The sequence below is a fragment of the Propithecus coquereli genome, unplaced genomic scaffold (genome assembly GCF_000956105.1).
Source record: "Propithecus coquereli isolate 6110/MARCELLA unplaced genomic scaffold, Pcoq_1.0 Scaffold532, whole genome shotgun sequence".
NCBI classification, from domain to species: Eukaryota; Metazoa; Chordata; class Mammalia; order Primates; family Indriidae; genus Propithecus; species Propithecus coquereli.
In genome coordinates, this window is record NW_012151197.1 from 727,632 (window position 1) to 742,367 (window position 14,736).

The 14,736-nt window shown below is 40.4% G+C and overlaps 1 protein-coding gene across 1 annotated transcript in view; it reads right to left on the minus strand.

Annotated features, from left to right (window-relative positions):
- Positions 1-14,736, minus strand: part of SLX4IP (SLX4 interacting protein) — a 186,191-nt gene that overhangs the window by 61,414 nt on the left and 110,041 nt on the right. The window contains exons 3-4 of the mRNA XM_012657196.1: positions 6,953-7,042; positions 2,798-2,918 (exon numbers count right to left, since the gene is read on the minus strand). Of these exons, the coding sequence (XP_012512650.1) occupies positions 2,798-2,918; positions 6,953-7,042 (211 nt within the window). The remainder of the gene's footprint in view (positions 1-2,797; positions 2,919-6,952; positions 7,043-14,736) is intronic.

Below are 14,736 nucleotides of genomic sequence, written 5' to 3' on the forward strand. Positions count from 1 at the left end.
ACCATGATCAAGTGGAATTTATTCCAGGTATGCAAGGATGGTTCAACATATGCAAATCAATAAAAGTGACACATCACACCAACACAATAAAGACCAATAAAGGAACATAATAAAGGCTATATATAACAAACCCATAGCTAACATCATACTGAATGCAGAAAACCTGAAAAAGAACTAGAACAAGATAATGATGCCCACTTTTACCATTCCTATTTAGCATAGTACTGGCAGTCCTGGCCAGAGCAATTAGGCAAGAGAAAGAAAGAAAGGATATCCAAATTGTAAAAGAAGGAGTAAAATAGTCCTTCTGCTTTGCACAAGACACAATTTTATATATAGAAAAACCTAAAGACTCCACCAGAAAACTGTTATAACTGATAAATGAATTCAGTAAAGATACTGGATAGAAAATCAATATACAAAAATCAGCAGTGTTTCTATACACCAATAACTGGCTGAAAAAGAAATCAAGAATTAATCCCATTAACAACAGCTACAAAAAAAGAAAACACCCAGGCATGTATTTAACACAGGAGGTGAAAGAGCTCTGCAATGAAAACTACAAAACACTCATGAAAAAAACTGAAGAGGCCACATGAAAATTAAAAGACATCCTATAATCATGAATTGAAGGAAATTAAAAAAAAATCAATATTGTTAAAATGACCCCACTACCCAAAGCAATCTATAGTCAATGCAATCCCTACCAAATATCAATGATATTCTTCACAGAAATAGAAAAAAATGATCCTAAAATTCATTTGGAACCACAAAAGAGCCTGAATAGCCAAAGCAATACTGAGCGAAAAGAACAAAGCTGGAAGCTTAACACTATCTGACTTCAAAACATACGACAAAGCTATAGTAACCAAAACAGCATGGCATTGTTATAAAACAGACACACAGACCAACGGAACAGAATAGAGAATCCAAAAATAAATTTACTTATTTACAGCCAATTCATTTTTGGAAAAGGTGCCAAGAACACATATTAGGGAAAAGACACCCTCTTTAATAAATCGTGCTGGAAAAACTGACTATCCATATGCAGAAGAATGAAACTAGACCCCTATCTCTCACCACATACAAAAATCAATTCAAAATGGATTGAAGACTTAAACATGAGACCTGCAACTATAAAACTAGTAGAAGAAAACATAGGGGAAATGCTTCATGACATGGGTCTGGGCAAAGATTTTATAGGTAAGACTTCAAAGGCACAGGGCAGCAAAAACTAAAATAGAAAAATGGGATTATATCAAACTAAAAAGCTTCTGTACAGCAAAGGAAACAACAGAATAAAGAGACAACCTGTACAATGTCAAATATTTGCAAACTATTTATCTGACAAGGGACTAATATTCAGAATATATAAGGAACTCAAACAATTGAAGAGCAAAAAAAAAAAAAAAATCTGATTAAAAAATAGGCAAAGGACGGGTGTGATGCTCCCTGTCTGGGAGATGGGCACACTTGTAGCTCTGACTCACACGGTGCAAAGGCAATTTATGTAACCAATGTCTTTGTACTCCCGTAATACTCTGAAATAAAAAATAATAATTAGAAAATAAAAAAATACAGGCAAAGGATCTGAATAGACACTTCTCAAAAGACGACATACACATAGCCAACAAATATGTGAATAAATGCTCAACATCACTGATCATCAGGAAAATGCAAATCAAAAGCCCAATGAGGTATCATTTCACCCCTGTTAGAATGGCTATTACCAAAAGGACAAAAAATAATAAATGCTGGTGGGGATATGAAGAAAAGAGAACTCTTATCACTGGTGGGAATGTAAAGTAGTACAGCCATTGTGGACACAGTGTGGAGGTTTCCTAAGAAATCTGCTGGGATTACGATCTAGCATTCCCACTACTGGGTATTTAAAGAAAGGAAAGGAGGTCAGGATATGGAAGACATACCTGCACCCCCACATTTACCGCAGCACTATTCACAAGAGCCAAGATATGGAAGCAACCTAAATGTCCATCATCAGATGAATGGATAAAGAAAATGTGGTGTATGTATATACACAATGGAATACTATTCAGTCATTTAAAAGAATAAAATCCTGTCATTTGTGGCAGCATGGATAAGCCTCGAGGACATTAGGTTAAGTGAAATAAAGTCAGACACAGAAAGATAAATAGTGCATGTTGTCACTCATATGTAGGAGCTAAAAAAAAAATGAGCTCATATAAGTAGAAAGAATTGTGGGTATTAGGGGCTGGGAAGGGTAGTGGGGAGGAGAGAATAGGGAGAGGTTGGTTAAGGGACATAAAATTACAGCTGGATTGAATAAGTTCTAGTGTTCTATAGCACTATATTGTATATAACAATAATTTATTGCCTATTTTTTAAAAGCTAGAAGAGAGGGTTTTAAATATTCACAATACAAAGAAATGATAAATGTTTGAGGTGACAGATACACCAATCACACTGATTTGATCATTACACATTGTACGCATCGAAATATCACTCTGTATCTCAAATATGTACAATTATCACATGCCAACCAAAAAGGAAGGGAAAAAAGTTTTTTAAATCCTTTAAAGAATTTATAATTTCCTTAAGAATGTTTTATTTGCTATTTTTATATATTTTGCCTACCATTAAAAGCCCTGAGGGCTTTTTGGTTAATTTTCTTTACCCAAAGTATCTTCATTATGACATATTTTTTAAATGTATCACTATATTAACATGACAGTCAGAGTCAAACATAATTGCCATCCCTACAAAGCAGAAATTTTATTTATTTTTTTTGTCCAAAATCAAAGTGCTCTGTTCCTACCTTTTAAGGACAAGGGACTGGATCTTGTGAATTCTGTGTTTGACGGCCTGTGCTGTTTACGAACTTGCAAGTACTCCTTAACTCTTGAATCAATGGTTTCTTTTAACAGTAAACAGACTTCCTAAAATACATAAAAAATTGGATATAACTTTCTAATTTAATGCAATGCAAAAAGTTAACACAGTACATATTAAAAAGTTAACAGTGAACATTTCATTTTGTTTGCTTTTTAATTTAGCTACAAATGCTGAAAGGAATGCTATGTGTGCTCGTGGATAACACTATGGATTTCGATTTGCTAGTAAGGTTTGTTCGAAACCATGATGTTGGCTCACTGTGTGACCTGGGAAATTCATTTCATTTCTCTCTGTCTCAGTTTCACATTTCTTAAAAGGAAGAGAAAAACACTTCAATGTAAACATTAGGGTGACAAGGTGATAAAACCAGTGAGCTAAAGAATGTTTTCATGTAAACATCAGTTGTTGCATTGTGATAAACAGAAGAGGAGAGTCAAATAGAGCCAAACAGGCCGGCAGCAAGGGCCCCAGGGAAATTTCCACTGTGGCCAGGCAGGGGGCTATGGACGGGGAAAGAGCCAGGAGTAAGGCCATGTTCGCACACTGTTGGTGCCCATGGCGTGGAGTGCCCAGATCTTCCAATTTGTTCACCAGGAGCCAGAAACATTGATTTTATACAAAATTTCCCATGTTTCAAACTTGGTCCAAAAAAAATTTTTTTTAATATAAACACCATCATTCATTAGTTTCTGGCTTCAGGTTTACAAATCTACTGAAGAAGGAACAGCGCTGTGCAGTGGGTTAAACCGAAAAATCACGACCAGTAGTCTGATTTTTTTCCACATTCTTGTTAATGATACTGTATGTGCCCATTTGCTTTTGTTAAAACTGCACTACAGTCACCACCTATGAATGGTGAAAATGATTTAACGTCTCTAAAGTAGATTAACATTTATTAGGCAACAGAAATGCGTGGTTTTAATTCAATTTCAACATACCATATAACTAGCAAATTTCTGGGTATGTCAATTGTTTTATACAGTATATTGGTGTTATTTATAAAGACAAACAAAAATTTAAGCCCAACCACATAATGGGAAGATATTCTGCAGTGTTTCCTGCACTACCAGGAAAATGTAACCTAATGTAGGAAAAGGGAGTAAAATTGCATGCAAAAGAACTGATGTTTAAAGACTGATAATTCTTCCCAAAGACTCTACAGCAGGCTCAGAGTTGCCCAGGTCACTTCAAACCTGTTTCACTGGTTTCTTGCAATGTCATCTCAGGTTGATCTCTTAAGAATCTTCATAAATTAAAACAAGAACAAAGTTTTTAGCTGCTCTGAAGAGCAATGCTAGTGAAACTCTTCTTTTATTACAAATACTTGGACCCCTCAAACAGTGTAACTCACAAATGTGAATTTCCTGCTTTTCATTTAACAGCCCAAAGATGCAGTGCCTTGTGGAATACAGAGATATCCGTTTACAGTTGAGTGTTTTGGCATTGTTCACACGACAGAAAGGCAGCCTTGCCTCACGCTGGGTTGTTTTTTTTTCTTTAACAATTAAAGAATTTTGCTTCACATGCAGGGTTCAACTATGACTGAGCTAGAAAATATGTGAAAGACATACATGGAAACAAGGATTGCTAAAATTTGGTCATAAATGCCCTATAAGGCTAGAACTAAAAATAGTATGACAAAAATAAAGCAAAGGCCCATACACATAAACTTTCCCCCTCTAGTTATGGGGCTGTCCTTCCATGAGTCAGGTTTGACAAATGAAAGGTAGGCCATGAGCAATGTGGTCAAGATACTCGAGTAACTGACCACATCACACTTGGGGAAGTATCCTCTTCAGAACCAGAGCAATTTGAGAAAAGAAAAACCCCCAGCTACATGTGAGGGGCAGATGAGGAGACACGTTAAAATCAGTGGACAAGAGAGAAATACAGAGGGCATCTCTAGGCTAACGGGGGCTTATGTTCCCTTCCTCAAGTTTACAAATGGAACAGTTTGAGTTGGACTGTTTGGGTACAAAGACTACTCTTGCTGGACTCAAAATAAACATAGGTTTAATACATGTAATTAATTCCTTTTTCTAGAAAGGAACTGGATATTCTTAGGCTTTCACTATATAAAGGGACTGTTAAAATGTAATGAAACTGGTTGCTCATGAAATCCCAATCATGAGATGATCTAATGATAAAAAAAGATGAAAGCTCTGGGACACTGAACACAGACTAAAGTCATATCCTTTCCTCAGCTAGCTTTTCTCCTTTCATACACAAATTATCCCAGGGCAGTTTTAATCAGTGAACATATTATTTCAAAGGAGCAACATGACGTAGCAGCAGCAAACCAACTACTTCGCCTTGAGAGGAAAGCTCGGCTTGCTGGCACACCTGCCCGCTCGTGGCCGCCACTGCCACGCTGCTCTGCAGGTCCCATCATGCACCGCGCATCTTTGCTAAGTCATGCCCCACTGCCCTCCAGTAGGTACCAGGTGGAGCAATGCAGCCGCAGGTAGCACCTTAACAAAACTTAGCCTCGTGCTTTGGCTAAGAGGTGACTCACATACGCATGGCTTTATTTTAAAGCATTCCGAATCAAGTGTCTGTTTTGGGCAAAATTGGTTAAACATCAACAAGAAAGGTCTAAGACCAAGGTGGTAAATGGAGGAAAAGAATGGGCCTGGAATGGTGGATTCTAGAACACTGTTAATGTAAGTCGAGTCAGGAGATTTTGGGTGAGGTCCCCTCAGGTGAATATTAGTCACTTTGGGGAAATGAATGAACTGTTTTGAATCACGGGGACGTATGCTAGTCAGCTACAGCAGGGCGTTACAGGAAGGTGCGTGGCAGTAGGAGATGCTGGTCTGCTAAATGTTTACAAGTCCTGAAGAGTCAGGCATGGTGGCTCATGCCTGTACCCTGGCTAACTCAGGAGGCTGAGGCGAGAGGATCCCTTGCAGGTCAGGAGTTTGAGACCAGCTTGAGCAACAAATTGAGACCTCATCTCAAAAAAAAAAAAAAAGGTCTGAAGAGGAAAATCCACGGTTATTTACCTGAAGGATAAATCCCATCATAATGAACCTAAGCTTTGGGTTCCTAGGTATCCTTTACAAAATAGTGACAGCAAAGTCCTGGTGATATTACCTTTTGACTGAAAATGTCTTATCCTACAAATTTTGGGGGAGTGTGGGAGGATTTTTTTTCTACTGATCTCCAAAAGCTGACTGAAAACAGTTACCACAGAAAAGCTTTTATATTTTTTTGCCACTATTATTAGTTTCTTTTCCATATGCTACCTTTTAATAAAACTTTTTATTTCTCGCTCTAAAAAGCAATCGTGATAAATGAACATCATGGAGAACACAAAGTGTGATGATATTGTGAAAGTTATATACAAGTTGCTACCCGGCCAACCCCACTCTTTGGTGAGCAGGGACTGGAGAACTAAATGCATCTTGGAAGCCTCCACCACGATGGCATTCAGGTGAGAGCACCGAAATTTAGAACTAGGAGTAGCCTTAGCATCTAGTAGAACCCTTCCACCTGCAGGGGAGGAGGCGGAGGATGAGGGAGGTCCGCCATGCTCCTATGCCCAGGACCAGTCGCTTTCCTGGCTGACCAACATGAGGGAAGGAACACAGTCAAATATCTCCTCGCCTGTCAAAGGCTCATGATAATAAAAGGATGGCAGAAAAGCAGCAGCTTTAAGACAGGTGTGAAGGATCAGCTTGTGTTAACCTCCACACCTGCTCCAGGTGTTCAGCCCATCCTTCCAAACCAGTCAGATTAAAATGCCTGCTCACCTGGAATAGTCACCTTTAACTACTACTTTTTCTCTTTTTAAAATGGAGAAGCCCTTTCTCCAGGCCCCACACCAAGAGGTAGGAAATTTCTGTTTTAAATAACAGAGTAGCACCGTGAAGTGAATGGATGTGACAGTTTCTGAATGGAAAAAAAGAAATGTGCGTATATGTGTGTCTGTTGTTGGGAATACAATTGTTTTCCAGGGGATAATTACCACTTAATATTTTTTCCCCCACTAACAAAAATGAAAGCTGGAAAGACCTAACATTTCTTCCAGTAGTAGCAGTTACTTGCATTTAAAGTGTAAAAAGTTTCACTGTACCTCTTTCTTCTGATCAGAAAACCAGCTGGTATCTTTGTTTGACTCTCGTGGCAATATATGCAGATCCACCAGGACAGCAAAATTTCCACACTGAAAGACATTGATGGCAGAGTCAGGTCTGCAAGGCTCACGTCCAGCAAATGATGAGAGAAAAATCTCACCAATTCCTGTGTGGTTGCTCACGATGAAATGACAACAAAGTTCACTGCTAGGCAGCAATCTTAATACCGCACAGGGCTACAGGTCGTATCCTGCTGCTTTTCCAAAGTTTGAAATTTATAATGGAAATGCTAAGGAGAATTGCAGTGTCAATCAGGATAGGAAAGACAAAATATTTGTCTCTGGGCAGCATCTCGAAAGGGGATGCCCATGTATCCCAGGGGCAATTGGAAGACTGTTAAATATTGAGGGAAGTTAAACAGGCCAGGACTAGGTAGGCTCCAGAAAGAATGATTCCACGCACAGCCGGAAGAATTCTTTCTTCTAAGCAGGAAAGAGCAGATATAAGCTACTGAATTTTCAGACAAACAGAAGGACCGGCTGGGATGTAAAACAGAAGCACAGAAGATGAGAAAGACCCAGAAGAGAAAGGTAGATGCTGAATGCTGGTTATCAAAACTAAAGAAACTTGCATTGAAATATGCTACAAAACTGTACACGGCCTACCTCTCTTCTTATTCTATAGGCTAGCACTGTCCAGCACTTTAGAAAAAATGGAAATATTCTATATCTACGCTGTTCAATAGCACAGCCCATAGCCACATGTGGCTCCTGAGCACTTGAAATGTGGCTATTGTGACCAAGGAGCTAAATTTAAAATTTTAATTTGAATACCCACATGTGGCCAGTGGCTCCGTATTAGACAGCACAGCTACAGACCGTGTGAAAAGTCGTAGGCTTATAAATCCTCACACCTTGAGTAAAGTACTTTCTGAGAATCACAATATAACTGTGAACAAACTAATCTACAAATGAATGGGAGACCAAGACTGTAGGCTGGGGATATTCTAAGAGGCATGGCCCACAGGAAAAAATCAATTTCACCTTTTTGGCTGAATAGTTTTTTTGTTTTGTTTTTTAAAATTCTGTGCTAAAAATCAATGGTGAGAGGAAAGTAGTGTCAACAAAGTGTTAAAACATCAGACATAAATATGGAAAGAAACTGAAACATGATACCTACCTCACACCATATACAAAATTTAATTTGTGATGGATCATAGACATAAATGTGAAAGTCAAAACTATTTTCCCAATCTCTGGGATAGGAAAAGATTTCCTAGACAAGATCCAGAAAGCACCAGGTATTGAGGAAAAAATTGTTAAATTTAACATTGCCAAAATTAAAAACTTCTGTTCATTAAAAAACACCATAAACAAAATGAATATGTATGCCACAGACTTGGAAAAAAATGTATTCATAAATACATATATCTGGCATAAAGGACTGGTATACAAAACATGTAAAAAAAAAATCTTTTTATCTTTAAAATCCAGTCATATAACGTGAATAAATGACCCTATCTTTGCAACCACACACATAAAAATTTTATCTTTAAAATCCAGTAATATAACATGAATAGATGACCCTATCTTTGTAACTACAAAAAAAAAAATTTACCTTCAAAACACGTAAAGAGCTACAAATGGATATTAAAAACCAAACAACCCAAATTCAGACATTTCACCAAATTAAGATAAATGAATGGCTAATAAGAACATGAAAACAGTGTTCAACATCATTAGTCATTAGGCAAATGCAAATTAAAACCACCAAGAGATACTAAATACAACTACAAATTCCCCCCAGAATGACTAAAATTAAACAGACTGACACCACACTGAATGCTATTAAAGATATGGAGTCACCCAAACTCTCATACTTTTCTCGTGAAAATGGAAAATCATTTAACTACTTTGGCAAACAGTTTGCCAGTTTTCTATAGCTAAAAATTCATTTATTTACCAACTGAGCCAACAATTCCACCCAAGAGAGAGAAACGTATGTGCACACTAAGACTTGTATGCGAATGTTCATGAAGTTTTATCCATAATAACCCAAACTGAAGACAACCCAAACGTCTATCAACAGGAGAGCAAACAAATTGTGGTACATTCATGCAGCAGAACGCTACTTACCACACTGCTGATATACTCGACATGGATTAATCTCAAAAACATTAGGCTGAGCAAAAGAAGTCAGAGCAAAAGAATACACACTGTATGATTCCATTTACATAAAATTCTAAAACAGCAAAACCAACGTACAGTGAAAGAAATCAGAGCAATGACTGCCCAGAAAGTAACTGGCTGAGAACCAGCACAAAGAAACTTGGTGTGGTGATGCGAATGTTCTGTATTTTGATGGGATATCTTAGGTATACACCTGAGATCAGTTCCTTTCACTCTATATAAATTACACATCAATAATAAATAATTTTTGAACATTGTGTAAAAATGCATTCATATTTGTTGGTAGTTATTCAAAATGTAGGTACTATGTCCCTAAAAATGTATGGGTATTTTGAGAGAGACCAAAATGAACTGTGAAGCATGATGAAAGATGGTTTCCTATGATGTCAAACACTGCACTGTGACCCACTAAACTGCGGGTTAGCATGCTGCAACCAGCATTTTATTTTAATGAAAGAGAATATTAGAATGCAATAAAAAATATTAGTGTCACGTGGTAAGGCCAAGAATTGTTTTGTGAAATATTAGTATGTATTACTGAGTTGTGATGGAAAGCCTATTTCTTATTGCAGGTTGTGGTTGAAAATGTTTGAAAATTATATGCAAGTATACTGTTATTTTTAAAGTTTCTTCTCAACTGTTGATTATAGATTTAACCTTTAAGGAGTATGCTGCCACCAGGTGGAGGTCGAATGCCACAACTAGAAGATCTCAGCCAGGAAATATTAACCTTTTGTGTGCCATGGACCTCTTTAGCCATCTGTGAAGCTGATGAAACTTGCTCAATGTTGTTTTTATTTTTTATTTTTGTTTTAGAGATAAGGTCTCACTATGTTACCCAGGCTGGATTCAAACCCTAGGCTCAAGCGATCTTCCTGTCTCAGTTTCCCAAATAGCTAGGACTTCAGACGTGCATCATCACACCTGGCTAGAATAATGTTCTTAAATGCATAAAACACAACACATAGGATTAAAAAGAAAACCAATTATGCTGCAGTATGGTTATCAAAACAAAAGAAAAATCTGTGATATAGTAATGTATGCACTTGTTTATTAAGGTATTGGATCTTGTCACATAGTGGTGGATCTAATGATACTATAAATCTGAAGTAGTGATGAACATAAATGATATTTGCAGATACCTGCAACAATTATTATATGAAAAGAGCTATAATTTCTAATGGTGGCAAATATTGCTAATACTATTGTGTTTTGAATCCTACATTCATAATGAAAGGAAAACTAAATTTATTAGAATTTGGTCAAAATAAAGATACAACTTTTTTTTTTCCTGATCCAAATTCACTGAACCTCTGGACTCTATCACAGGCCCACTGAAATTCCAGGGATTCTGGAATAAAAGCTCTTCTAATGCTGTGGGATGTGCCTCACATACATTTTACTGAGGTTTCCTATAGGTTCTCTACTCTGATTCTTCATTCTAAAACAAGTTCTCTGCTACCTCTTTATTAGCAAAAATAATTCTTAAAATAATTTGTAAAAAATAATGAAGTTTAAACAGCTTGAATTGATACTGTCACAGTAGCTTTCTAAAGGATTAAATAGTAAGGTCCAATTTGGTATTTTGCTTAGCATTTTGTGACTTTGGTCACGGATAACCTAGTTTAAGTTTGATTATAAACAGACTGATTAGAATGTCTTGTTTTTGTTTTTTAATAAATCATGGAATCTTATGCTGGTGATCAGACTTTCCCAGGGTTTCTGGATGACTCCAGTCCCCTCCCCCACAGCAGACTCCCCCTGTGCAGCCCGAAATTCTGAGTGCTCCAGCTTGAGCTCTCTCAAACTCCCACACTCCTCAGAGGTATTTTGCCTTTCTAAAGTCCCCTGCTCTTAAAGCTTTGCTTTTTTTCTCCCATGCGTAAACAGAAGGGAAAAAAATGAAAGAAAGCTTCTTACCACCGCCAGCAATACAGCCTCCCTTTCTCCTCCTCCTTAATTAGGAGGAGGCTATTTCTACTCTCAGAGGATAAATTCTCCAGCTCTCTTCTGAGAGGAGCGAGACGGTAACCATCACTTTTTTCTCAGGCCAGAGCTGGTCATTTTGCAGAGGCCAAGTTGCCTCTTTAGCAGCCCACAAGCTGCTAGAAGCTGCTTCACAGCCTACACTGCACTCTGAGTCCACAGGCCACAGGCCAGGGCCTCATCCTAGCTTCCATCCTCTCCTCCCAGAGGTTTCAGCCAACAACCTGGGAGTCACCCCTAACCCCTCCCTTTCCCTAACCCTACAGAACCAGTCAATGCATCTTGTCAATTTCATTTTTTAAAGAGGTCTCAAATATTCCTCTTCTCTTGTTCTGTTGCTCACAGTATCTCCCACTCGGGATATTAGAGCCACTTCTATTGGTGGCCCCAATGAACCCTCGATGCCTCTACCAGGGCAAGCTCCAACACACAAATTGGATCAGTCTGCTCCTGCCGTAGCTCAGAGCAGTGTGTCCCAAGCCTCTGGTGAGGCCCCACCTCTCCCTAACCCTCCCGTTGTCTCCTACACATGCCTGCATTTTTCACCCTTGGCATAGAAGGCACCTTACAGCTCCCATGCTTGGTGACCTTCTATGCATCCTCGAACCCTAGCAGGAGCGTGGCCATCTCCGTGAAGCTCTTCTGAACGGTTTCTCCCTCCCTCCTCTGGATCAGACACATTTCTCCTGTGCTTATTTACTTCTGCATTCAATGACTGGTCCATGCAGGGTCCCCCCTGGCTAGACTATTGGCTCTGTGAAGACAGGGTCCATAGAGACAGAGACCTCTGTCAACCATGTATCTGTAATGATTAGCGCAGTACCAGCTCACAGTAAATGCTTAATATTTAATGAGAGGAAGAAAGAACAAATGACAGAATAAATCAGCCCCAAGTTTTGGGTAAATCACAGCCTCGTCTGCAAAGTGAGGGCTTCTCTTCTCAGCTCTTTCGGGGGACAAGGCCATTTCTATTCAGCCCAAGGCACTGATGCATCTTACAACAACTTCCTCTCTCCTCATTCTGGAGAGGCGACAACTATGTCATCACCAATGACAACCAGTTATTTTTCATATTTTACAAAAAGGAAATACAAGGATCCTAGGATTACTGCACTGTAAACGCACTGTCTACCAAGCATGTTGGTTATTTTTCCTATCTCTTTACCAAGAATCCCAGAGCTGCGACTTGCACTATTTCCAAGTCTTCAGAGGTGTGAGGCATTGTCTTCTGATTTTACATTAAGTATAAAATAACGGTGACAAAGTTAACATTGCTCAACACAAAGGCACCTCCAGAGCAGGTTCAGAATTCTGAGACGTGGCACATTCTCTCGCTCACTTGTTGATTCATTCATTAAGCACCTGCTGAGTTTCACAGGGGCACCAGGCCAGGCCTGAGGGAGCCCGCGACAGGGCACTGTGGCATGCACGACACGGCACACATCCAGGACCAGAGGTAGCCGAGGGACAGTTCTGCCTGAGGGAGGCCAGGGAAGGGGAGGTGATGTCTCAGTGAAGTCCTGAGGAACAGGGTAAGTGGGGCAGAAAGAAAAAAGAAGTGCACGCCCATGCAGAGAAAGAGGCTGACCAGCTATGCGTGCTCTGTAGACAGAAGAGAGCCTCCTGATACGGAAATACAGGGCAATGCCACAGATGAGGCCAACAGGACAGGGGGCACTGGCCACAGGGGAGCCCAGGACAGGCTGAGCGGGAGACCAAGGAGATCGGTGGGCTGGAGGGCTCTCTAGGTAGGAATGTGGCGCGTGGGCTGGTGGGGGGAACAGCCGAGCCAGGCAGACAGGTTCAAAGCCACCACGAGAACCCAAAGAAGAGACAATGGGAGGTCTCTTACTTGAGGTGACAGGGAAGGGGCAGATTCCAGGGATACTCAGAAGACAGAAGCCCGAGGATGTGGCCGAGTGTGAGGGAGAGGAAAGGCAAGGATGAGGGCACGTGGGCAGTTTCCAGCACACCACACGGATGGGGCCGTGCAGAGGCAGCTGCGTACGTACACGGTCTGCTGCCAGGAGGCAACACAGATCGTCATTGGCATTTACATCCACCTGGCAGTAAGGACTTAACGCAGCTTCAAGCAACAGGGCAAAGATTAAAAATGGGGAAAATAAGTAAGAAAAACAAGGGTAAAAACATAAAATGTTGGCCGGGCGCGGTGGCTCACACCTGTAATCCTAGCACTCTGGGAGGCCGAGGCGGGCGGATTGTTTGAGCTCAGGAGTTTGAAACCAGCCTGAGCAAGAGCGAGACCCCGTCTCTACTAAAAATAGAAAGAAATGATCTGGACAACTAAAATATATATATAAAAAAAATTAGCCGGGCATGGTGGCGCATGCCTGTAGTCCCAGCTACTCGGGAGGCTGAGGCAGGAGGATCGCTTGAGCCCAGGAGTTTGAGGTTGCTGTGAGCTAGGCTAACGCCACGGCACTCACTCTAGCCTGGGCAACAGAGTGAGACTCTGTCTCAAAAAAAAAAAAAAAAAAAAAAACACATAAAATGTTTTTACAGGCAGTGAGTGACAGACTCAAGAATCAAATCCAGATCTGAGAGACTCCAAAGCCCCTTGCCAGACATTACCATGAAGAAATTTGCCTCCTGTGGATGGCCACTCAGGACACACTTCCAGACCCTACGTGGGGGCACGTTTAGGGCTGCCTTGCCTGGAACCCACCCCCCTTTATTTGGGTACTGGTCCCCTATGCCCTCTAGGGTGAGCGACAGCAGCCACGTTTGCCCTATAAAACCCTACCCGCCTTAGCGCCTGGTGACTGAACCAGGGATTCTGAACAGGGCCACTCAGCTCCCCTGCCTGGGAAGTACTCTGCCACTGCGGGGTACCAGGCTGGAACAAGAGTGCAGGAAGTGGTGAAAACCCCCCGCAGAGAGATTGGGGTGGGAAGGGTGGTTAGGGAGAGAAGGAAGGATAAGGAGGGAAAGAAAAGAATGCAGGAGAGGATGACAGCAATTACTCACACTATGCACGGAGGTGAGGCGGAGCCGTTGGGTAAGAAAAGGAGGCCTCCCAACATCAAGAATCCCTACCCAGAGAGTGAAAAACTAAAGAAAAGTCAACACAAGTATGTTGTCAGTTTAACCCCCTTGGCCTGTTCCTCACGTAAAATCCTGGCCCAGGAAATCCAAGCTTTGAATTTACATTCAAGAAAAGAAACCAGCATATCTCCTGGATGGCATATAAACTGGCAGACAGGTCAGGAGATTGGAGAATAAAGAGCCGTTCAGTTGGAATATACTGTATCCTCAGTCCAATTGCAGAAACTTACTAATGGTGAATAAGTTGGCAATAACAATAGTTAAGATTCACTGAGCACTTATTTTGTGCCAAATACTGTGTCAAGCCTTTTCTGTACATCATGGCACTTCATTCTCGTGACAACCCAGAGAGACAGAAACTTTACACCACTCGGTGTTCTGGAAACACTGAGAAATTTAAGAGCGCTCTTTCTCTCTTAGAAGATCCCTGGTGATCGTGGCTGGGTTTTGTTTGGTGAGGTGCCTTGCCAACCTGGCAATACTTGTCAGGTTGGGTACAAGGAACACTTCATAATCTCAGTAACAGAATTAGACGCAGCCTG